Source organism: Falco punctatus, assembly GCF_963210335.1.
Source record: "Falco punctatus genome assembly, chromosome: 16".
Taxonomy (NCBI): Eukaryota; Metazoa; Chordata; class Aves; order Falconiformes; family Falconidae; genus Falco; species Falco punctatus.
Window position 1 is genome coordinate 2,922,336 of NC_137596.1, and position 23,570 is coordinate 2,945,905.

Sequence of the window (23,570 nt, forward strand, 5' to 3'; positions counted from 1 at the left end):
GACATTTATTTAATCCTCATAGTAATGTTGACTGTGTACTTACTGAAACACCTCATGCTTATGGAAGACATTTGTTTCCAAGCAGCTTATGCTAAATTGCAGTGATATAAAGGAAACACTTATCCAATATTGACATTTACTGACTGGCAGCATACAGCTTGAATACTCATTTACCCTAGTGGAGGCAGGGCAGGGGGAAATCTGAGGAGGATTCAGGCCCTTCATTTCTGATCTTTTAATGAGTTGGGCAATATTAAGTTAATGAGCGCATACCTGCCCAAAATGCAAGATGGGACTCCAAACCCAACGGCTTCTCCCACTCATCCCCCGCTTGGGGGAAAATAAAGTCATATTGGACCCACAGCACAAAGCTTTGATCCTTCATCCAGGAGGAAGTCTGAGAAAGTTCATCTCTTCCATTATTGGTGTATATTTCATCTGTAATTAGCAAGGCTCTAGCCTGCAGCATGCATCCTGCTGGGCAGCAAGCTTCTGAAAAAAAAAACCATTGAATATTTTCTGCATTTCCCCTCCCACGGACAGGGTTGCTCACCCAAAAGGCTCCTGAAATTTCCAGCCTTTAGGTGCTGCAGCACACAGGGCATGGGTTTGCCACATGCCATATTGAAAATGACAACAACAGACCCAGGAACATAAATTCACTAGCACTTAAGAGGTGAATTAGCCACCATCCGACCACATACATATTAAACCGACACAGCAATTCCACAACACAGAAAGTAATTAGAAACAAAAGAAAGCATCTATTATCCTAGTTGAAGGTCTGACATGCTTGCATCAATGGTTAACGAGCAGCAGTTATGGCAAAGCCCTCAAAAAACAATTACATCCTGCTCCACCCTGAGAGCCCCAAATGCAACAGACCAAAAGCTTGCTGTAGTTTTTGTTGCAAGTGGGGGCGTTGAATGAACACATTAAGACAAGATCTTACACTGAAGTTAGCATCTGAATTTAACAATGCAAGCATTCCACCTCCTACTTGTATAGCATGTGACACTAAAAGAGGCAGGACGCCCAGAGCCCATCTCTTAAGAAAGAGGTACACTCAAAGCACATTTACATTTTAAGCTGTTTAATGCAACTCAGTAAAAGGAAGAGCCACGTAACCGCCAAGTGCCCCACAGCTCCTTCTGCTCCACTTCGGAGGCTGCTGCTGCCACCAGGGAGAGGCAAACACTCCAGCAGGGGTCTTGCCAGCGAGGCAATGAATAAACGCGCTCGACTATACTCAAAAGGCATATTGAACCAGGACATCTGTTAGGCCACAGTTTCCAAGACCAGAGCCCAGCATTTGCTCTGTCCTACCACAATGTACAATTCAGAAATGGTATTTTCCTCTTCCCCCTTCAAGTAGTTTGGAGTATAGACATGCCCTGAGGCACAGTGAAGTAGAGGAATAGAAACCTATGGAGTTCTGAGTAGCATCAGGATTCCGCTATTCAACCCATGCCTAGAAAGAGTAGCACGGGTTTTGAACTTCGTTTCTTCCCAGCCAAAAGAAAAGAAATCCCGCACGTTTCCTGGCATGTTTGAAATTAATACTGCAGGCGATGGATTCACACACCCCCTGCAAGAGCTGGGACAACTGCCAGCCCCGAAGGCAGGGCAGACCGCCTTAAAAACTCACAGCTCCACCAACAGCCTTAAATCTCAGCAAATAAGAGACTGATTTACAACCAATTTGTTTCACTACCTATTGATTTATAAAATAAGCTTGTACACGGTCACTACAGCTCTGTCTCTCAGAGGTAGCTCCCAACGATGTCAAAGGAAGGACCTGCATTGCTACCGAATAGAAGCTAAATTAGGGCCTTCATCAATTGTTGTTATAAATTTGCTGGTCTTTAAAATGAATTAAAAAAAAAAAAAAAAAAGCTGTTTAATCCTACTGGAAGGATCCTGGAAGTGATGTAAAGCCCATACTCCAGCAGCATTTTTCATAAAGTCCCCTCCACCTAGCACTGCACCTCCAGCATGCTGAGGAGCTGAAAGCTAGGAGCACCGTACCAACTTGCAAAAACGATCATTAAATCAGAGGTTTCAAGCAAGCCACACTCTCCATCACAGACTGCTTGTAGAAAAACAGTTTATTCAAAGACCTTGATCCTCAGCCAATTCACAACCTAAGGGGCACATCGGCCTCTCCCCTTTATTTACAGCTACAAAAGAAAGAAGAGCATTGAGCCTTTTTATTCTAACATATGCAGTGCAACTACAGAGAGACTGGGAGCTGGTGACACACAGCGCTGGTAACCTGTCAGGGATTTCTGTGCACGTTTCTACTCCAGTTGGTGTCCCCTAAAACAACGGGAAAGCACAGAAGTAATCGACATCTGCCTGAGATGTGCTGTGCATAAACTGCCTAGGGACCTCTGCCTAACCTTGGAAGGGGGGAGGCCAGTAAGGATGCAGCGTTAGCATCAGGGCAGGTGTTTCTCCTCGCTTTCCTCCCTCTGGCAAAGGGCACCTGAACAAAACTGCAGCTCCTCCCTCTCGTTCTTTTCAAATAACTGAAACCTTGCAAGAAAGCCTATTTGAGCAAAGTCATCTGCGGTCCTCACGCGAATCTCACTGCGGGAGGTACAGACTGAAGATGGGAAAGCATGCAGAAATCTAAATTGTGTTAAAACAGACGTTGGAGGCGGCAAGCCTCCACTGTTCCTCCGGGACAGCACAGACTAGATGACACCAGCTCCAGCCTGAGGCTTACTTCACCCTCCCTCCCGTGCAGCCCAGTTGAACTCCTGTGCCCCTGCCAAACCCACACCTTTGAGCAGCACCTCCCACCTTCACAAAGCCTCTTTCCAAACCATTGCTGTCTTCTCAACTTCTGCAACTTCTTGCACTGCTAGCACTCCTCCTTGGCGGAATTTTTAAAGCCCAGTAGTGCTTGCTCGCTTTACAATGCCATACGCACTCCTCTTACTTCCCAAACAGCTCCCCAGTGCTGAGAGTCACCTGCTGGGTTTAGGAAACAGCCCAACACGTTTCTCTTGCAAAGCTACCCTGGCTCGCTACATGGCAGGAGGAATTAACTTTAAAGAGGGATCACCATCACAGATTTCCAGGCTTCTCATTAGCAGGCTCATGGCTGCCAGACACAGCAACCCAGAAGTGCCCCCCACACAGCAGGCTGTGGAGAAAAGCACAGTCACCGACCCTTGTACACACACATCCCAACGCTCTGGAAGCTTGTGGGTTTGCCCCGTCAACCAGTAACCTCCCCTGAGATGCTAAAATCCTCATCACCTGGTCCTAACCATTGTTGGTGGGTGGAACTGGCCTGGTTTCTCTCCTCAACATAATTTCACCCTTCTTCACCTGGGGGCTGCTGACCAGCCACTGGGAAGTTGAGCCACTGCTGCTAATAATGGGCCCCTCTGACAGAAGATAGCAAAGCATTTGCTTCCAGGGAGGAACCAAGTGAACTGTGAAGGAGAAAAACATACCCTGCACCACCCAGAGAACTTGGTATTCACTGCCCTGGGGGAAAGCAAACATGCCTCTGGAAAGAGAGCCCCAGACAGGCAGAAATCTTCCCACCCCAAGGTAAATTTTGGATCCTGCCAAATGCATCTCGGTCGTTAACAGTACGGATCAGTAAGAGGCAGCAGCAGTTGTAGGTACACCTTCAGCAGTGCTCCCTCCCACAGCCCCATCTCCCACAGCTGAGGCACCTTCCCCAGCTGCTTCCAGCCTCACCCAGTTCAGCTGACACTGGAGCTGAGGAGGGAGGGGTAAGCTGTTCACCAGGCAGAAGCAAAGGCAGCTAGTTTCATGGCAGCATCAATTTTTTCCCCACCAAGTGGCACCACACATCTAGTCTCCACAGGAGGCAAATTGTGCTGCGGCTTGATCTCACCTTCCACCAAAGCTGTGGTCCCGAGAGCTTTTGGGGGCGGGTGGAAGAGCAACACCAGGGGAAAACAGCCCTGAAGAGGAAACATTGACCTATCGACTTGCAGAAAAAGAAAACACAAGCAGTTTCAGACCATTTGCAAGGGTGAAAGACAGAGGATGCTCAAGGGAAGGCAATTTGTTCTTCCCAGATCACCTCAAGAGAAGCTGCAGAAGAGATCCTGCTCCGAGGCTGAGCCATGCCAGTGCACCCAGGTGCAGCGTGGCCTCAGACAGGGAGCAACAACCAACTTCCTCCTGCAAGCTCAGCTGGGAGCCCAAGTTTCAGCCTGCACAGTTTGCAGAAACAGCAGGATGCCAGCATACCACAAGGAGGCACAGAGCCCATGAAGTACAAACCCAAGGGCATAGGTGCACAGATCCAGTGATGGAAAATACCTTTTCAGTGAAGCTTTGTATGGAGCTTTTTATTTTTTTCAAACTAGCACCCAGACCACAGATCCCAAGGAAGTTTTCAGCAGAGGCGATGATCCCATCCCTGCTACCCTCGGCTCAGGGGAATTTAAGTCCTGCCTGCCTTACTATGGCAAATCTCATCAAGCCACTTCAGCGCTGCAAGAAAGGCAGTGCAGCCCTGTCTGCTCCGTGCCCACAAAAAGGAGCTACTGAAACTCCTGATGGGCAGGGTCAAATGATTTCAGTTGTTCCTTCAAGTTTTGGCCCACCAGCTCCCTCCAGAGTGAGGCATGGCTGCCCAGTGTGTGCACACCTAACATCCCATCCCCACAGCCCACCAGTCGTTAAGAACGCCGTGCACACCCACAGAAAGTGAATGCCACTGCACCTAGACACACCAGAACCACCACAGCAGCTGCTTGAGGGGAGGCCGACGCAACATATCCTGGAAAATAAGCTTCAGTCCTACATCCAGGCCTTTCCTCCTGCAAAGTACCATGTGGTTTAAAGAATCCTTTGCATGAATCTTAAGGCATCTTTTGCACGGTTTCACCCCAAAGGAGGAAGCCACGACATTGCTGACAGCCCCTTGCTCGTGTGCTGTGAGCAGCAACCCCACAGAAATGCATTTGGTTCATCTTACGGAAGAAAACCGCTGAAAACCCTCTGTCAGATACTACCTCTCTGCCTCGTAACCCGGCATGAATAAGCAAGGTACCAGATGCACACTCCTGGCGATACAGGGGAGACAAATCAGCTGAGCTCAGGCTACGCACAGAGCTAAGGAGCCACAGGCAGCTTTTGAACACAAGCGCTATTAAAAAGTGCATTAGCCCTTATTAAAAATAATGGCTGAAAGAGGTGGGGGAGGGGGAGAGAAAAAAAAAATCTCACTGGATCCCAGACACAAACTTACTCAGCTCTGCTAGCAGATTGCCATTTCACCTGCAGGGAGTTGAGAGATTCGTGGGAGCGGGGAGAGATGCAAGAAGGCCGGGATCAGCTTCCAGATAGCTGATATCCCTGGACCTGCTGCTGCCCTGCTGTACCAGGGAGAGTTCAGATTTGTTCAGCCAGAAATCTACACGGAAGACACAGTGGGTTTCTTTTGTGCAGAAGCAAAGGCGAATGCAAACACAGCTCTCTCCCTGAAGGAATATTAGTACAAGCAGAGAGAGGGAAAGAGAAAAGGGGAAGGGAGGGCAGCGTGGGAGCCCAACATCACATCCAAGCCCAGGAAAAGAGAGGCAAGGACAACCAGAAGCCACAGCCACCTCTAAACACGGCGTCCCTGCTCAGGGAATAGGGCGAAACACAGCGTATGGTGGGGGATGTACAGCAATAATGTCTGGCTGAGCAAAAAACCAGCTGCCCGTTGAGAAGCACTACTCTCTCCAAAAGTTTTATCCTTCATTTAATCAACAGATGGACTAGCTGCGTGGGTTTGTGTTTTTTGTTTTTTTTTGTTTTTTTTTTTCCCCCTTTTTTGTTTTTTTAAAAGCAACTCCAAGCCCTACCCTTACAAAAGCTGGCTTCGGGACCACGGCGGTGCGACACAGATGGTATTTGACACGGCGTTGCGAGGGGATGCGCAGCAGACAGGCGAAGCTTGGGTCTGGCTGTAGCTCAGCGTCCTCCACAGGTGACAGATAGTCCAGGGACCAGGCATGCAGCAGCATGTCAAATACAGCTTCCCCAAACGCCCCCCCACCTCCCCAAATCTTTCTTTATTTTTTATTTGAGGGGGGGGAGGGAGGGAGGAAAGCAAGCAAGCAGGTAGTAAAGTTGCAGGGCAAATTCCTGCGGATTCCCACTCTCCTGCCCCGGCTACTGTGGGAGGTGGGATCCGGCTGTGACACCCCCACCACCGCAGCCCCCCACCTCCCCTCGGCTGGCTGCATCCAGCGCAACTCCCCCCACCCCCAGGAGGGTATCGCTCCCTCGGCCGGCTCTGCGGGCTCCCCCCGGGCTGGAGCCAGGCTCCGCGGCCAGCCCAGCGGCTGCTGCCCTCCCCAGCAAAAATCCACCATCCATCGCCCCCCACCCAGCACCGGGGAAAGGACCGGGTGGCGACGAGGGCGGCGGGGGGAGGGGGGGGGGAGGCTGTTGCTGAGCAAAGCCGTGTTTACACACAAACACGATCTAATTAACGGAGCTGGAGCAGAAAGAACTCATTTGCATGCTAAAGATTTTCCCTTAAAAAAAAAAAAAAAAAAAGGCAAGCTGCCTCGGCGGAGATGCACAAAAAACTCTGCAATCCTCCCCTTTCTTCCCTCCACGGTTTTTTTTTTTCCCTCCTGGTGCAAGGAGCCAACAGCACACGCACCCCACCCCCACACACACACCGCGACCCGGGGACCCCCCCCCCCCCCGCTGCTCCCGTCCGCCCCGCTCGGAAACTAAGTGCGGCGCCGGGTCGTACCGTGGCTGAGGAGGAAGCAGGCGAGGAGGAGGAGGAGGAGGTCTGCCTGGAAAGCGCTCATTCCTCAGGGTGGGCTCGGCGCCGGGGGTAGGGGGCTCCGCTGCTGCCGCCGGCGGGGGGCTTCAGGCCGCCGCCGCCCGCCGGCTCCGCTCGCCCGGCTCCATCGCCGCCGCCCCCCCAGCTCCTCCCCCGGCAGCGCTGCCTTGACTGGCGGAGCGAGCCTCGCCGGCGCAGCCCGGCTTTTTGAGGGGGGGGGGGGAGAAAGGGGAGGGAGGGAAAGTGATGGTTAAAGGGGGAGTAACTTGCGGTGGCTCAGCCCGCCCGGCTTGGGATGCACGGCGGCGGGGGGCGGGGGGGCTCCCTGTTTGCAAGGCGGGGGCGTTTATGCACACCCCCCCCCCCCCAAAAGCTTGGCGTGCAGCCAGCGTGGGTAAATGGGCTTAAGGGGAGGGAGGGGTGCCCCCCAGCACCCCCTCAGCACTGCTGCCTACCCCAGCAGGGGAGGTAAAGCTGGAGCGCAAGCAGTTGCATGGCTCCCCCCTCCAATCTGTAGTTCCCCTCCCCCCCAATCTATAGATTTAAGGGGGGGGGGGGGGGGGGGAGGGCTTTCCTGCCCGTCAGCCGCACTGCTCCTTCCCCTCCACCTTACCCCCAGAATTTTTTTTGGGGGGGGGAGCAGCCAAAGCTTTACCCCACTGTGCAGTTTGAGGGGAAAGGGTCAAAAAATAACATCCCCTCCCCCCGCTGGGATCAATAACCCAGCCAGTGGCCTGGCAAGGCCCTGAGAGCACGGGGCGGGGGAGGGGAGGGACACCCTGGGCAGCCCCCACCTCCCTGGGGGCAACAGGTCCTTCCCCCCCTCCCCAAATAAACATTTTGGGGCTGGGGGTGGAAAAAGCATCTCAAAAAAAAAAAATCCCTGAAATAAAGGGCTGTGGTTTGATTGGGTGGTTTTATTTTTTTTGGGGGGGTGGGGGGGGGCAGGCGCAGTGAGGGAACAGGCCTAGCACAGGCCACGAGGGCTGGCCAGGCTGCAGAGCCTCTTCAAGTCGCTGCCTTTGAGCTTTTAGGGTGATTTTATTTTATTAATTTTTTTTGCCTTTTTTAATCTTGTTTTTGCCCAGAGAGAGTTTGGGAACAGAACAGCGGGGTCTAAAACTAATACAATAAAAAGCATTTCTTACCACCAGCTTCACCCAGCACCCAAGGCCCCCTTGCCACCATCTCCAAGCCGGGAGGGACACGTGGGGCCGCGAGCGCAATTATAAACCCGAGCGTTAGAAACTAATTACAGCTGTGGACTCTAATTACTTACTGCTGTGCTGAAAGGTGAACTTCAAAGGGGGCTGCCACTGCTCTGGGAGCTCGGGCAAGTGCCTGCTCGCCTTGGCAGGAGCTGGGCATCGTGGCTGCCCGCGCCGGTGTGGGTAATTCTCCATCGTCCCCTCGTGCTAACAAGCTAAAGCGATGCCGGGTGGCTAAACCTGGCTTCGAAGCGGCAGCAAACTGAGATTTATCGATTTGAAACGCAAGTCTCTCAGCCCGGCGCGTGCAGGCTCCGCTTTCCGCGGAGGGGTAGTCGCCCTGAAAGTGAAGAGCTTTTTCATATTGTTATTTTTAGCTTGCCTCCCTCAGGAAAGAAAGCTTATTTGATTTTGTTCATTTGTGCCGGTTTTCCCCTCCCTGCCTGCTTGTGTACCTGTCGAGTGATTTGGGGGAGAGAAAGGTGAAAAAGTGGGAGATGGTGGCTTGCAACTGTCATATTCCTGCATTTTCCACTGGTGCAACAAGCATCGCTCCGGGGCTGCGTTTTCCTTCTTCCACCAGCCTGTCTTGGGCAAGTCACTTCAGCTTCGACCCCCGGGGGGGATTTTGGCAGTAAGGTTATTTGTGAGGCTACCCTGCGAGGCAGGACTGAGGAGAGGTTACAGGTGGTGTATTTTTTCTGGCAGCAGCACCGATTGAAATGCGTATTGAATAAAATGCTCAATGCCCAATTTCAGTGGGAATTAGATTTCTAAATAATTTGGAGGCTTTCCCTGTTATGTTTTAGTTTATTCTGCAAATTGTTTGCTTGCAGACTAGGGGTACTAATGTATATTAAGGCTGCTACATGAGTAAGACTCTTCTGTGAAGCTTCAAAACACCATTAACATTTTCATGGCAACTTCTTTTCTTTCTTTTTCCCCACACAAAGATTATTATTTCTTGCCTGCTTTAATAACAGCAGAATTTTTAGACTTCCGGGGGAAAAAAAAAAAAGAATATTCTTCTTTTTTTCTCCTTCCCAGTGAAAACATTTCAGCTGGAAAATTCTCATCATTGTAATACTGACCTTTGCAAAGGGCTTTAAATCCTTGAACGAAAGTAGCATGTAAGTGCGAAGTTTGATTAACTGATTACCTCTGCGATTTTGACTACATTGGTAATCAAATTTGATTTAGAGGACTAGGCAGTTGTACCAGGCATGTAAAAAAAAAATCGGGTTTCTGACATAATTTTGGCTTCCTGAAGCTGAAAGAGGGCTGCAGCTCTGAGCATCGTCCTGCAACACTCTTTCTTCTACCTGCACAACTGTGTTATTACAGGAGACAAAATCAAGCGCAAGCTGATTATTAAATGCTCTTCTCGGGTATCTCATTTAAATCTGCCATACTTTGTGGAAGGAAATGAATCATTCCAATTAAAAAGCTGAGAAAATCACGCAGCTGAGTGAAATGGCCTTTGGGGAGGAATATTAAGCTGATGCTGAGCGGACCTACCCTCATCTGTTGGAGAGGTTTGTGTTTGCAGGTGGAAACCCCACACTGAGTCCCTTTGCATCACCCTGCTTCCAGACCTTGACTTTGGTGGGACCACAACTATGTCCCCCCGTGTAATCTGGGGTTTGCACACCTGCCCCGTGCAATATCTAATAGCAAAGATCAATGCTAGAAACTGGGAAGACCAGATGATAAACCTCTCCCTTGCTTCAGAAAGTCAAGGGGAATAAACCAGGCATCTTTCTCTTCCCCCTACCCCTTTTTTTTTTTTTTTTTTTTGGTATTCCACATTGACAAGTGCAATAGATATGAAACATCACAACAATGAAAGCAAATACTTTCTGTGTGCCTTTGACTCTCTTACTTCCAGGCTATTTACCGAGAAGTGCAAGAAACAAAATGTTCTGAAATGCTGCAGCAAAAGGGGGGGGGGGGGGGGGGGGATGGGGATGGGGGGGCAATGTAATATAAAACATGTAAGCAACTTGATAATAATGAAGGAATACTGACAGAAAATGGAGTTTTAAACAGCAGGACAACAGCAGCTCTGACGGATTTCATTCTTGTGCATTACAAAGCTAAGTCAAGCACCTGAAAGAGAGAGAGAGGCAAATAATCACACGTTTCCCTGGTTTATAAAATCTTTTCCTTGTCATTTAAAAATACATATGACAAGCGAAAGCTGTCCAGAGTCCTGCTGTAAAAACACTGAAATGGGACTCAGAGGCTTTCCCTGCTCTTGCTGCAGAGCTTTCCCCATGGCCTTAAGGAAATTCAGCCCATGGTGCCTCAGTTTCCCCCTCTGCAACGTGCTGCTCACCTTTCTTGTCTATTTGCAAGACAAATGCTTCAAAGCATGAGCTGTCACCTAACTGGAAAGCAAAATTATTTGGATAATGGGGTGAAGGAGGCAGCAGTTGTCCCTCCAGATAATAGGGGTGATGCACAACTCTTGTCAAGCACTGGGAGCCCTTGCTGCAGGTTTGGGGCTGAGAGGTGTCATGGAGATGCCAAGGAGCATCCTTGGAGAAGCCAGGATGCAGTGAGGCTGGTTGAGGTTCCTCTGAGAATTTGGGAAGACGTTTGACATTATGTTTGTCCCACCAGCAAGGCAGGGGCATCAGGGCAGGAAGGCTGATGTCTCCCAGGTGGTCACCACCTTCCTTCCTGGGATGCTTGGGGGGGGGGGGGGGGGCGAGAAAAAGCTGGGAGAGCTTTTCATTTGGCAACAGGTAGGCATGGGCTGTCACTGCTTTCCCATGCAAAAGTGAAGGCAGGTGCCTTCAAAAAGCCCCCAGCTATGCCAGCCCCCCACTTGGGGCACGAGGGGGATTTGCAGTCACTGCAGCCCTCACGCTGCCTCAGTTTTCAGTGCAACCCCAGCCAAAAAGTGCCAGTCCCTTCCCACATCTCCCACCGGACCCTCTTTGAAAACAACCCAGGCATAGGCCAGGGAAGCGAATCAGGTAGCAGGGGAGTGCTTGAGCTCTTTTTTCTCCTTGTCACATTTTCCTTCGGCTTTATGGATAGCTGCCAAAAAAGCTCAGCTTGTGGCACTTGATAAAGCTCCTGTACAGCAGGTCTGGGAGCAATACGGGCAGAGATAGGCAAAGGCTGGAAACAGCGGTGGGAGGGAGGGGAGAAAGGCACTGAGGCTTTGAGGGTTAAAACCAAAAAATAGAAGAGCTTTGATGGCATTTTGGTTCCAGGTGGGGACAGCGTGGCTTTCTACACCAAACTGACATCCCCTTTTCTAAGGGACCAGCCCCAAGGGAAGGCTGAAGCTGGGTGTCAAGCAGCAGGCAGGAGCAAGGATGCAATCCGGCCCTCTCTGCGGTGCACTGCTGCTGCCAAGCAATGCCCCTGAGGCTGGAAGTGTGTGTCTGGTTGATACACAGGTCCTCATCAGATACCCCTTCCCCAGTTCCTCCCGTGGTTTCACGTAGCCACCCTGCTTGGGGCTCACAGCTGTGTGCCATTGCCGCTAGAGCTGGTGGCGTTGCAACTGGGGACGCCGCGACAGAGATGGATTAAAGTTGCCGAGATGGCCAAACACCATCACCGATTGCTTTCTCGTTAGGTTTTCCTAACTTAATCAAGATCAGTCCCGCAACCATCCCCTGGATGCTTTGATGCAGCCTTTCATTCAGGTCTTTTAATGCTAAGTTATTTTAATGCCGTGCTTTGCATTCAGCTGGTTGTCTGCTTTTATGTCAGCGGTCCCTGCGATGCAAGGTTAAAATAGCTGAGTTGAAACTGCTGCAATTTTGTGCATGGATGGGCTGGATGCATCTCAGCCTGCCTCCGGAGGTGGGGGGTTTACGAGGGACTGTGGAGAAGTTGATAGTGAAGAGAGATGGCTTCCAAACCCTGGGGTAAAGCCCCCCGAGGTATTTCCCAGGGTCAAGATGTATTTGCCACCCCATGAGTGCTCTTCGATCGGAACACGTATCAGGAGCCCCAGCGAACCACTAAGCGAACCTGTTCCTGTAAAATTTTCAGCTCCTGTTTCACTGCCCAGATGTGCCCAGCTGTGTTTGGGAATTGGCTCTCTGTCGGGCTGGTGTGTGTTACAGGAGAACTGGGGCCAGATTTAACCCGCTCTTATTCGCCCTTAGGTGCTTGGTGATATTCAGATCTGGGCAGATTGCCTCACTCGACTGAAAAACTATTAGAAGTCTGCGTTAGGGTGTTATTCCCACGCCTGAACGCGATAAACACTGGACTGCGTTAGTGCTTGCTAAGAATTACCATCTGATCCTGACTTTTTCCAGGTCCCATAAAACTTTCCAGCTCAACAGGGACCTTGGAGGAACGGAGAGCTCCACAGCTCCTCCCGCGGTCTGCGAGAGACGAGCTGCCTGTCCAAAAATGCCAAGGAAAATGTGCGATGAGACTGCTGGACACAGAGAGACCCTGTCCTCTTCACCGGTTACGTGGCTTTTAACATCCTTTTTTAGTTTTGATTTTTCATCCCACAAGCTCTTTAGGAAACCTGGCTTGGACTTTCTGGCTAAGGAAAAAACCAAACCAAAATAAAACAAAAACCAGTGCATGTATGAAATTACGGACGAGCCACAAAGGGTTAAATTTGAGCATTTGTATAAAAAACAATGAATCCCATTTTTGCTTGATTGGCACTTTAATTAGGCCCACGTCCTTTTGCTGCCTCTGCAATCAGATTGGAGGAGAATGGGAAGCTTCCACACCGTTATATTTATTTCAAGATTACAAGATTTCCATTTTTTTCAATGCAAAGGGAAAAAAAAAAAGAGAAAAAAAAACCCACTACCTTATAAACGTGGCAAGAGAAGGGGCTTGGAGAAAGTGTGACTTCCTGATTTCTGCACAAGGATTAATCTTATTATGTTAACAAGGGATTGTTATGCTAAGAAGAATAGGGAAGAAAAGTTCTGTCTCTCAAGTCTGCCAGGAACAAGAAAAGGACTGAGCAGGCTCAAAAGCCAGCCTTGAATTTAAGAGCTCCAGCAAAAAGAAGAAAGCCAAAAGTCCTTGTGCTTTTTACAAGGCAATTTCCCTCTTTTCCTTCTCTCTGTTTTACTGCGCGGAGGCTGTAACTCCAGCTCGCAGCTCCCAGCCACCCGGGGAATCTCCTGAGACTGGCTTCAGATAAGCGCTACTGGTAAATAATGTGCCCAGATTACAATGCCTATACCTAAGTCTAGCTACATCCTAAAATTTAAAATGAGACGAGCAGAGGTTTTAAAATGAAGCTGAGCAGGGTTTTACGCCCTGGTATGAACGACAACTCTGAGCCCAGTGAAGGGGAGGTAAATGGGACGCTGGAGATTTCCAGTTCCTGACCTTCTTGGGAAATTATATCTTTGTTGAAAATAAGGGTCATTTTATCTGCTGGAAAAAAAAAACCACCAAAACACAAAAATAAAACCCCAAAACCTGGGAAAAAAGGATCGTTCTGTACTGCTTTTGGTGCTTTCAGGTGTCAAAAGGGAAACCTCTGGGTAACCCTGCAGCTCCTTCCCCTTCTCCTATGCTACGAATCCCCAGAATCTGCAGTGTAGGAGAAAAAAAAAAACATTCACCAACATCTATTCAGATCCTTCCTCCCACCTCTCCGAGCTGGTTGCTATTACAGGGTGATGAGCAAGAGCTGTGAGTCAATATTCAGCCCCATTTTTTCTTTTTCTTTTTTTTTTTTCCCCCAGAAAGCTTTCAAAACCCGTGACGAGCGTGAGCATCAGCTGAAAGCAAAAGTTGGCTGCAAAATTTCAGCCTGTCCCTGGGATTTGCTCAAGTCGAGGAAAAGGCGTTTGTTTTGCAGTGGAATAGTTTATTCTTTGAGCAAAGATAGAAATGATGCCATTTGATTGAGGTGGCTAATTACACAGCTTGAAGAGTAAATTACAGCTATCAAATATCCCAGTGAATATTCACTTACAAATAGAGAGAGAGGAAAATGAAATTTTTTCGGTTTGCTGGCAATTTTGAAATAAAAACATTGTCTCTGATGGGGAATGTTAACCAATCCTTTTAAAATTCCTCTGCAACTGCTAAATTCAAATAATATTTCATTGCAGACCAACCAAACAGTTCACTCTGATAGCCCTAAGCTATTTTTTTTTCTACTTTGAGATTTTGTGTTTCCTTGTGACTTTTGGAAACAGTTGCCCTCCATTCAACATCTAATTTTTTTCAGTGAGAAACATTACTAGCAAGTTTAAAAACAGTTAAAAGTGCCCGACTGGAATAAAAAATCTTTGTCATAAAAGCTATATTGCTTGCCAGAAAAAGTTTCGTAGAAAAAAACCCTACAAACATCTACCTCTTCAATTAGTAAGTACACAAAAATCTGAATTTCATTTCCACAAGATGGAAAGACTTATAAACAGTGAATAAATTGAAGGTGACTGTGGAGAAGGGCATCAACCGCCTGGATTGAAGGTGATGGCTGACCCATTTCATCTCCATCACCCCGTCACCCTCTTTGCCTGGGTGAAACGGCCATTTCGATGCTCTGTTGGCTGATGCAAACACCTTGCAGAAGGTGCTGTTGTTCCATTTGCTGGGGCCACATGCAAAACAAACCCTTTATTTCACCTGAAGCCATGATAACTTGTGTTTCCCCTTAAATATCAAGCTTTTGGGGCCAGGCTGCAAAGCTCTGCTTCCCCAAAAAGTCACCTTTGCCAGTGCTTTTGGGCTGTAGGACTAAAAGTCAAAACGTCCCATGCCTCTGTTTCCCCAAGAACACAACAGGCACCTTGCTGGGTGATTTAGTTAACATTTTCCAGGTCCTTTTGCTGCAAAAATCCGGCAGCAATCACTCCAATCGTGCTCTAAGGATCTCCCCCTTCACCTCCCTGCTGTGGCTTCAGCCTCCTTCCCTTGGGTAATGAAAGGTAAGCATCTCTCTGTGTGTCTCTGTGTGCCTGTAAATTCCTGGGGCCTATTAGGACCAAAAAAAAAAAAAAAAAGGGTCAATGTTCTTGTCTTTTCCTCTTCTGTGGCCCTTAGGAACAAACCCAAAGCCCACAGCAATGCCCCCTTTCCCAGCCATCTCGTTAGTAGCATCCTTGCACACCCCAAGGCACTGCTGGGGCACTTTGGCAGCTCTTAATTTGCCCCGTGCCACCCCCTTACCCCAGGAGAAGAGATGTTTTGTTATGTGCAAACAGCACACGTGATGCACAGGGGGACTTGTTACCCCATCCCTGGGGACCAGTGGCTGCCCCCGGGGGTACAACATGGTGCATGGGGTTTGCAGCCCCAAGGAGGCTGGGTGCCTTCGGAGTCTGCATGGGAGGAGAAGAAACAAGACAACAAAACACTGAGCTGCGTGCAAAATAAATTGCATCCGAGCCACGATCCTTGCACGGCAGCAGCACGGGTTGGTGTGGCATGGCCTCGGTGGCTCCTGCTGCAACACACCCCTTGGAAATCGGATGAAGGTGGACGGACACCTTGTAGAAGATGCTGTTGCTCAGTTTGTGGGGGCAAATGCAAAATGAATCCTCTGGTTTACCTGGAGCCACGATAACTGTGTTTCCTCTTAAATATCAAGCTTTTGGGGTGAAAAGCTTAGTCCATATCTGGCCCTGAGCATTCCATAACATGTCCCTGGATGTCAGTGCATCCCAGACCCACCGGCTCCGGTCCCATGTCCCACCTTACTGCAACCACAGAGGGAACTGAATGGGAAGGGGAACATGCTGGCCCAAACCAGCTGCTGGCTGCACTTCCAGAGCATGTTCACGGAGTTAGACAGGCTTCGTCTGACATGTCCCAGGGTGGGTAACATTTCCCTGATGCATGATAGATTTTGTCCTAGCATGGGTCAGAGAAAGCCCAGCTTTGATGGGTTTCATCTAATTTCAATTACAGTCATTAAAACTTTTGCTCACACGAGCTGAGCCTTTCCAAAAGCCATCGAATGACAGCCCATTAGAGAGCGGTTATTTATAGCAGGGCATGTTAATTTTACAGGATCACAGACCAGTGATTCAGTGCCTGGCGTTGCTGAAAGGAATCACTCACAGGAATAAGTGTGTGCTGACATAAAAGCACCTAAATCCACAATCTCCCGCCAGCAGAAGCTCCTGGGTCAGTTGGAACGCAGCGGCAGCAGCGTGCCGATGGGCAGCACTGAGATGCTGGGGTGGTCCATAGGTTGGGGACCAATACATGGGATGCTGAAGTATCAAATCATCCCTTTTAGCCCTTATTCCTGGTGTGACCTGATGGATGGAAGCAAGGAGGGGGTCGAGGACATCCAGGCAAATGGGTGACTTGAGGTCCAGGGAGAGTGGACACGGTGCTGAGTGATGCTAAAGGGAAGGGGGGCTCCTCTCCTACAGCACTCCCAGGTTTTTCCAGCTCTGGTTTGGGAGCCATGGGGAGCCCATGCTCAGAAACAGCTGCCTTCCTCGCTTGCTCTTTGCTTCACGGCATTTTTCTGAACCGCCGGGCTGCCTGGCTCTGCAAAAGGGCTTTGCTCAGCCTTTATCTCCCCCAGCAAAGTGCTTGGAGACACTTTGTATGAAAGATGCCAGAGATGAGGGAGGTGGAGGAAAATGGGCAAAAAAAATAATTTTAAACCTCCTGCCTTGTATTGAATCCCCTTGAATTTTAAAGTGCTCCGAGCTTGAAGCTTTCTGGGTGGAAGAATAAGAGGAATGGGGAGAGGGAGAAAGAGATGCAGGACAAAAGGAACATTTTGCAGACAAGGTAAAGGACAGGCACAAATTGCTCTGGGTAGGGCCTGATCCAGGGGACTTCTCCTATAGCTTTGGATGGGACAGCGCCCTGCTCAGGACAGCTGGTCCAAGGCTGCCTCCAAGGTCCTCTCTCCTTGTACCAGTCCATGGTCACCCCAAAAAGGGGGGCCAGCATCACTCACAGGGGGGCTTCAGGGCACGGAGGGACCCTGGGGAGGGTAGGGGCAGGCAGGTTGGGGAGCTGGTGTGGGATGCTGCGGACATGAACATGGACAGATGGACTTACTGGGTCACCAGCTCTGCTCCCCATACCCTGATGTGCACCAGCACCAGGAACATGAGGGGGAACCATGTGTGACTCCCCTGAGCCAGCACTGCTCAGCCCTCCTCCACCCCGGGGCTTGCTCCCTGCCCGTGAGAGATAGGGGCATCATGTGGAGATTTTGCCCCCAAATCCACAGGGAGCGGGAATAGCATCCCACCCTCCAGAGCCCATTAGAAAAAGGGGGTTTTCTACGAGGGGGATCCTTTTTGGTGGTCTGGGCTGGCAGCATCTTCCCTCCCCTAGGCAGCATGGCTCCTGCACACACAGCCAGGCTGCACTGAGCCATGCATGCAGCTTGCCAGCTAGAGCACGGGCGAAAGGGAAGGACACTATTTCCCAGGAATAAATGTAATCAAGTGACCGTAACTGCCCTTAAATGTGAACTCTGGGGTCCTCCAGGCCCATGTCCCTGAGTCACCCACAGCACCTCCTCTTGCAGACAGCACTTACACCCACATTTTCTCACCAACATCACCCCGTCTGACTGTGGGCAATGTCGACCTCAGACAGAATTTGGTACAACCCAATTAAACCTGACCTACTGCTCCCCTTTTTCTGCCCAGCCAGGGCACCTCACCTCTGCCCGCCTGCCTGTCTACTCAGCTGCTTAATTACAAGCCCCCCTGGACACGGGTCTCCCTTTTTCTATACATTTCTATAGCACTTCCTGCAGCCCTGACCTTGGCTGAGCCATCTAGGCAATATAAAATAATATGATAATCATAGCAATGATAGCAATAATCACAATAATAAGCCCTGTTCTGGCTAGGGCACCTGTCACCTAGGCATGTGAGTGCCAGTGACAACCAGCTATTACATACCTAGGCTAAGTGTAGTGGTGCCACAACCGGGTGTTAATAATAAGCAGGGGAAACAGAAAAACAAAACCCAACCCTCCGACGGCATTGCTCGCGTCTGGAGGTCAGCCCAGCTCCCAGAACGGTCCCACGGGCCTGAGTAGGAACCAGTGAGTATCTTCAGGTGGGTAAGTTGTCGGTGGACATCTCCAGGATGCTTGTGCAAGTGTTCCTGCATCCTGCTGCTCGCACGAAGTTTGATTGCGGAGTGGGTGGCAGCGAGGGGGGAGGAGTGCAATTCGCTCCAGCGAAGTTTTTTTTTACAAGAGCAGCAAGGCAAGGGTTTTAACTGCAAGTACAAGGAGCCATTAAACCAACGCTCTCAGGGGCGACAGTGGGTTTTCCATCGCTGAGAGGTTGTACATCGATCTGGAATGATTTCCCCACTGGGTCTCGGTTTGTCCCTCTAAAGCAGGGAGAGCTGGATGCCTCTGCTGCAGAAACGGTGCTGGGGGGGCAGGAGGAAACCAGCCGGAGGCAGGATGCTCACAGTGCTTTTACACCAATGCAGGCGGTTTGTGGGGGTGGCTCTTCGAGCACTTTTGCAGGAGGGGATTTTTCCTGGCTGGGGATGGAGAGAGATGAGGGAAGGAGCCCAGGTCAGACCACTTCTTTTATTCAGGTGTATAAAACCACCTGGTGGGATTTCCTGATGTAGCATAGGGATTTTTACTGATCATTCAGCACCAAAACTTCTGCAGCTCCTCCAAGGCTGCTACCCGCATCTCTAAGCATCTAAATACCTTCAAGAAGCCTGGTCCTTTGCCCATGGTATTACACAGAGCATGTCCCCTCAGATAACACTGGCAGAAAGGCCAGATTCCCCGTGAAAACCTCAGCTCCCCTCAACTCCCAGCCCACCCACCGTCTTCCCTCTTGTTCTTGTAACAGCTTTGCCACATTAAGCCGCCAGAATAACTCCATTGCACGGGCCACTTCACCTCTTCCCCTCTACCTGCAAAGAAACCCATCTCCTGCTATTCCCTTTGATGACTTCTCTTCAGCTGCTGCAGAGGAGAAATGCTCGTATCAGCAAACAGATGGCGGCTGAGGCATGTAGCATAAAATATATTTATCAAGGCAAACAGCTGTTGCCCATTTCATTCTGAAGATTTCTATTAAAAGTTCTCTGGAGCTACAAGCTGCTCCAGCTCTGCAGCAGGAATAAAGCCGAGGGGACAAATGGCTTTTTTCAGAGCATTTCTTTCCCCTTCCTTAGCTCTTTTCTTTGCTGCCTGAAGAAAGCCCGACCTAGCGCTGCTTACAGCACTGGCTTGGATGAGGCTGGGTACCAAGCTGGGGTTATTACAGATTCATGTCCATCTTTTGGGAGCATCATCGTGCCAATCTGTGTATACAAATTACCCCAAAAGGTCCCAGGAGCTAGAAGACTTGGGACAACATCACAACATCGTGACATTGGACCTGCAGGCTGGATGACCTTCTCTTCCAGGGGCATTTCTGCTCAAGTCTGGATCATCTCCAGACGCCGACGCTGGGGTGGATGATTTGCCACCACTCCTTGGTGAGGTCTGGTCTGCTGTTTTCTTTGTTTGTGTCCTGAAAAGACTTTGCCCCCACATTTACAATGTATGAGAAGGGCCAAGTTTGGAGGAAACGCCAAGTTTTGCTCAAACGTAACTGAACTTTTTTGGCAGATGTTCCTTTCACAGCGTCAGAAGATTCCCGTCTGTGAATCCAATTGAAACATTGACAAATATCATTAAATCCTCCACACGAACGGGAATTTCCATATTTTGTATTAAATATACTCTCTAAATGCTCAGCTGATGTAGTGACTCACGTATAACCCACTCTAGTGTGTCCCCAGTTGGGGAACATCCCATGTTCTGAAGTCACCTGCCGCCAAAGCCCAGGTAGATGTGTCTTGGAGAGGAGATGGCTTGAACGGTGAATGATCTAGACAGGTAAAACCACAGAGCTGCTTCTGCTTAACCCATATGGATCTGCCTGCATTTCCCCACAAAGCGTTGGCTTGGGCCCCTCACCTGGGCTCGGCTGGAAAGGCGTGCTGCACCCCGCTTCCATCCAGCACCTGCCAGCGGCATTTCATCTTGTCCAACACGATCCTAGCAAGTCCAAACTGTAAACAACTTCTCTTTCTCCCCTTTCAAAAAAAAGTCTTTTTTTCTTGCTTTTTTTTTTTTTTTTTTTTTTTGTATAAAATATTCCTGGCAGCCCCTCCTTTTTAACTGCCTGCTGCTTCCCCAGCCAACAGCTATGCGTTTCATCCCAAATTCAGCTTTCTATTTTCAGTCAAGCAAGCAGTGGGATGAGAAGTTTGCCCTAAAAATGTGCTCAGAGGAGTCAGGATGCCATATGTGCGTGGAGATATTTGTCGCCAGCCCCCTGAACAGGGAAATCGCGCTGGCAGGGGCTGCGGGCGTTAGTTGGGGACCAAGGACTTGGCTGGCTGTTAGAAAACAGGAGATGGAAGAAGGTCGGCAGAGGGGTGGTGAGGAGGCTGCAGCTTGCGAAGAAGACCTGAGAAATGTGGGGGGTTATTGCAGCTCCACTGCTGGGTATAACAACTCCCCTCTCTGTGCCTCAGTTTCCCTAGTGCTTTGCATTGCTCTGCTCATGCAGCCTGGGTGGGTGGTCTCATGTAGGAAAATACAGCAGGGAGAAAGGCACAGGTGGCATAAGGGGTATGGCCAAAACACCAGCAGCTTGCTTTTTTTACTTTGGGGGTGGAAAACGTACCTCAATCCCTGCACTGGGTGCTGCACCCCATCTCCCTGGTCACTTGGGATGCCCCTGCAGACCTGGTCCGGGTGGGATGGCAGCAAGAAAAATCTACCGCAGGCACTTATCCACCTCCAGAGGAGTCTAAATGACTCCTTGATTATCTCATTACTTCTCCGGTAAACAGCTCGGCTCCTTGAAGGACGCACCCTGCCACAGCATCACGCGTGCGCCTGCACCCAGGGGGTGCTCGGGCTGTGCTGATGGCTGATGAGATCCTGGCTGCTGCTGCTCTTGGAGGATGCTCTCGGCACTGGGATGCTCTCAGCATGGAGGATGCACCGGCCACCAGCACAGGGAATGGAATGATGCACCTTTTTGGTGTGTATTTCCCTCTTGGGGGTTCGTTATCACAACCCAGTATTACTGCAAACCGATAACAAGCAATTCTTGCAACCTTGCAACATTACCGAACCTGATCAATGTTATTTTTGCAACCCGATAACTATTATTTTTTATTGCAATATTACTGCAACCCAGTAATACTAAATGATTGCAACCCTGCAATTGCTTCTGCAGGCTGCAAGAGCCTGGCTGCCGGCAAGCGGTGCTAATGTTGGAATAATTCATGCCTTTGCGCTGGGCGACCAGTTGGCTTTGCAACTGCTTTGCAAACCGCTTGGAACAAACCATGTAAATAATTATGCCAAAAGATTTTGGGGCTAGGCAAACGGATTCAGAGAGTGCCGGGGAAGGCTGGGTGCACTGAATATTTGGCCTTCTTTCTTCGGGCATCCCAGAGGTTTTATGGTTTTCAAAGCTCCAGGGAGGACAGTCCACGCTGCCACACATCTGCTGGATTTTGGCACCGGGACATGCACATGCCGGGGGTGGGGTGGGGGGGTGGGGAAGGGAACCGCATCTCACCTCCAAGGGAGAGACATGAAGGGAGAGGGAGAGAAGAGAGATCAAAAAAGTGAAACAGCAGCAGGAAGCAAGAAGAAGAAAGGCAGTAGGAGAACAAGGAACAAGACCGCTCCCAAAATATCCCTCCCGTTTGTCGTGTTGCAGACTGAAAATTCGCAGTCGGAAAGCTTTTTTGCGAGGGGAAGAGGCTGTGAACTTTGCTTGAAGCGCTGCCCTGGGGTCCCTGGGGAGCCCCCCCTGCGGCTAAACACCGCTGCACACCCAAAGCGAACACTGCGGGGCTGCGTTTGATCAGAAATGCTCCGAATTTCTCCTGAGATGGAGCCTGGGGAGGCAAAGCTGCTGGGTTTTTGTCTTCTTGGCTCGTTGGGGTTAAATAGCAACCCCATTTCTAGGGTGGAGGAACTGCTTTTCTGCGTAGCGTGGTGATTTTTAATGATGATTAAGCAACCAACTTGAAATGATGATGTCTTGCCCAACATCCCACACAGCAACCTGATGTGGGAGCCTGGTCTGGGGTTGCTTCACTTACTCCCCATGGGTTGTGAGTACAGGGGTGGGAAGAGGAGTGGTAAATCCCAAATTTGCTGAATAACATTTTTATCTATTGGCCACTTGGAAAAAAATATATTGTTTGGTTTTTTTTTTTTTGTGAGGCAAGAGGTACTGAAGCCCCTAATTTGGAGGGATGATGGCTACTTGGGAGCATCTCTTGTGCTCACCGGCGTTGCATCATCTAGATGTGGAATGGGGGTGGGATGCTGGGCAGGTCTCACTGCTCACCCCTGCCACTTGAGTACGTAAAGATATGGGCAAGGGTATAATCCAGCACCTCACGGTGTTTTCCCACCCCTTTCTCCGCCTTGCTTCAGGCACTTGCTGGTTCACATCCCCTTCTTCCACCCTAAAGCACTTCAGCAGAGGCAACCTGCAGCTGTCAGCCTGCCCCGTCCTCCCCCCACCACCCCGATGATTGAAATGGCACCTGGATAATTAGGATGCTTTGTCGGTAATTTAAACTGGAAGTCATTAAGCAGAAATAGCAACCACCTGCCACCCCTGCCCCGTGACATTGCCCCCCCCCCACAACTGCCCTAAAAGGGGGCTCTGAGCATCCCAAGGTTGCCATCAAACATCCATCAGAAATAAAGAGATACGAATATAACAGAGCCCAGGAACTGGCAATATGACTAAAGACAATGCTTCCAGGCTTGGAAGAGAAGGAAAAAAAAAAAGAAAAGAAAAAAATAAAGCAAGTTTCCTTTCCGGAAGAAAGCTGACAGACACCATCTTCTGAGGCTGTTAAAATAAGAGCCATTATTATATCGTGCTGCTGGACCATCAGTGGACTTGGCGGGGTCTTTAATTTTGTCTGAGCATTTAAATCCTTTTTTATTACTGGGGGGAAAAAACCCCATTTGGCACCTGGCAATTGCTTAGCGTGTCACAGCCATTCCTGCTGAAGAGGGCAGGATGGGTCAGTCGTTTCGCAGGGCAGAGGTGAGCAATCATTTTATATGGACTGGCAGGTTTTATAAGTACTCGCAGTGCTCACCAGATCCAGTGGGAACATCAGCCCAGCTCTCCCAGCTCGTGGCCAGGAATCACCCCCGAGGGGTTGCTTTGGGGAGCCCAGGGCTTTGGGTTTGATTAAAGCTCATCCTCCCTCCTGAAAGGCACCTAGTTTTTATCCATAGACATCAAGAGGTGGAGCATTTCCCATTTTGCTTGATAATTTATTCCCAAGGTTAATCATCCTCCCCGTTCAAATGAGTGCCTAATTCTGATACGAATTTGTCTGGCACTAACATCCTGCAGCGGCAGTTTGCTTTCCTTTCCCTGCCCAATATTTTCTCCCTCTGAAGCTGCTTATATGTTGTTACAGCTCCCTTTTTTTTTTTTTTTTTCTGGCTCCTCGAGTGATTTTCCTCCAGCATCTGCAATTTTGCAAGGCTCTTCTTTGTACTCCCAGATTCCCATCATGGGACTAGTCAGAGCCGCATCACACCTCAGGATATATCTCAAAACACCTAAATAATA

General features: G+C 49.7%; 1 protein-coding gene across 6 annotated transcripts in view; it reads right to left on the minus strand.

Moving 5' to 3' along the window:
- Window positions 1-7,007, minus strand: part of KIRREL3 (kirre like nephrin family adhesion molecule 3) — a 340,228-nt gene extending 333,221 nt beyond the window's left edge. For 2 of the 6 annotated variants that reach the window (XM_080366566.1, XM_080366568.1), the window contains exon 1: window positions 6,758-7,006. In XM_080366566.1, coding sequence (XP_080222692.1) covers window positions 6,758-6,818 — 61 coding nt within the window. In that variant the 5' untranslated portion in view covers window positions 6,819-7,006. Of the gene's footprint in view, window positions 1-273; window positions 6,062-6,757 lie in introns of those variants that run through there. The other 4 variants (XM_080366564.1, XM_080366562.1, XM_080366563.1 and 1 more) reach the window with 4 other exon arrangements.
- Between the last annotated feature and the right edge of the window lie 16,563 nt (window positions 7,008-23,570).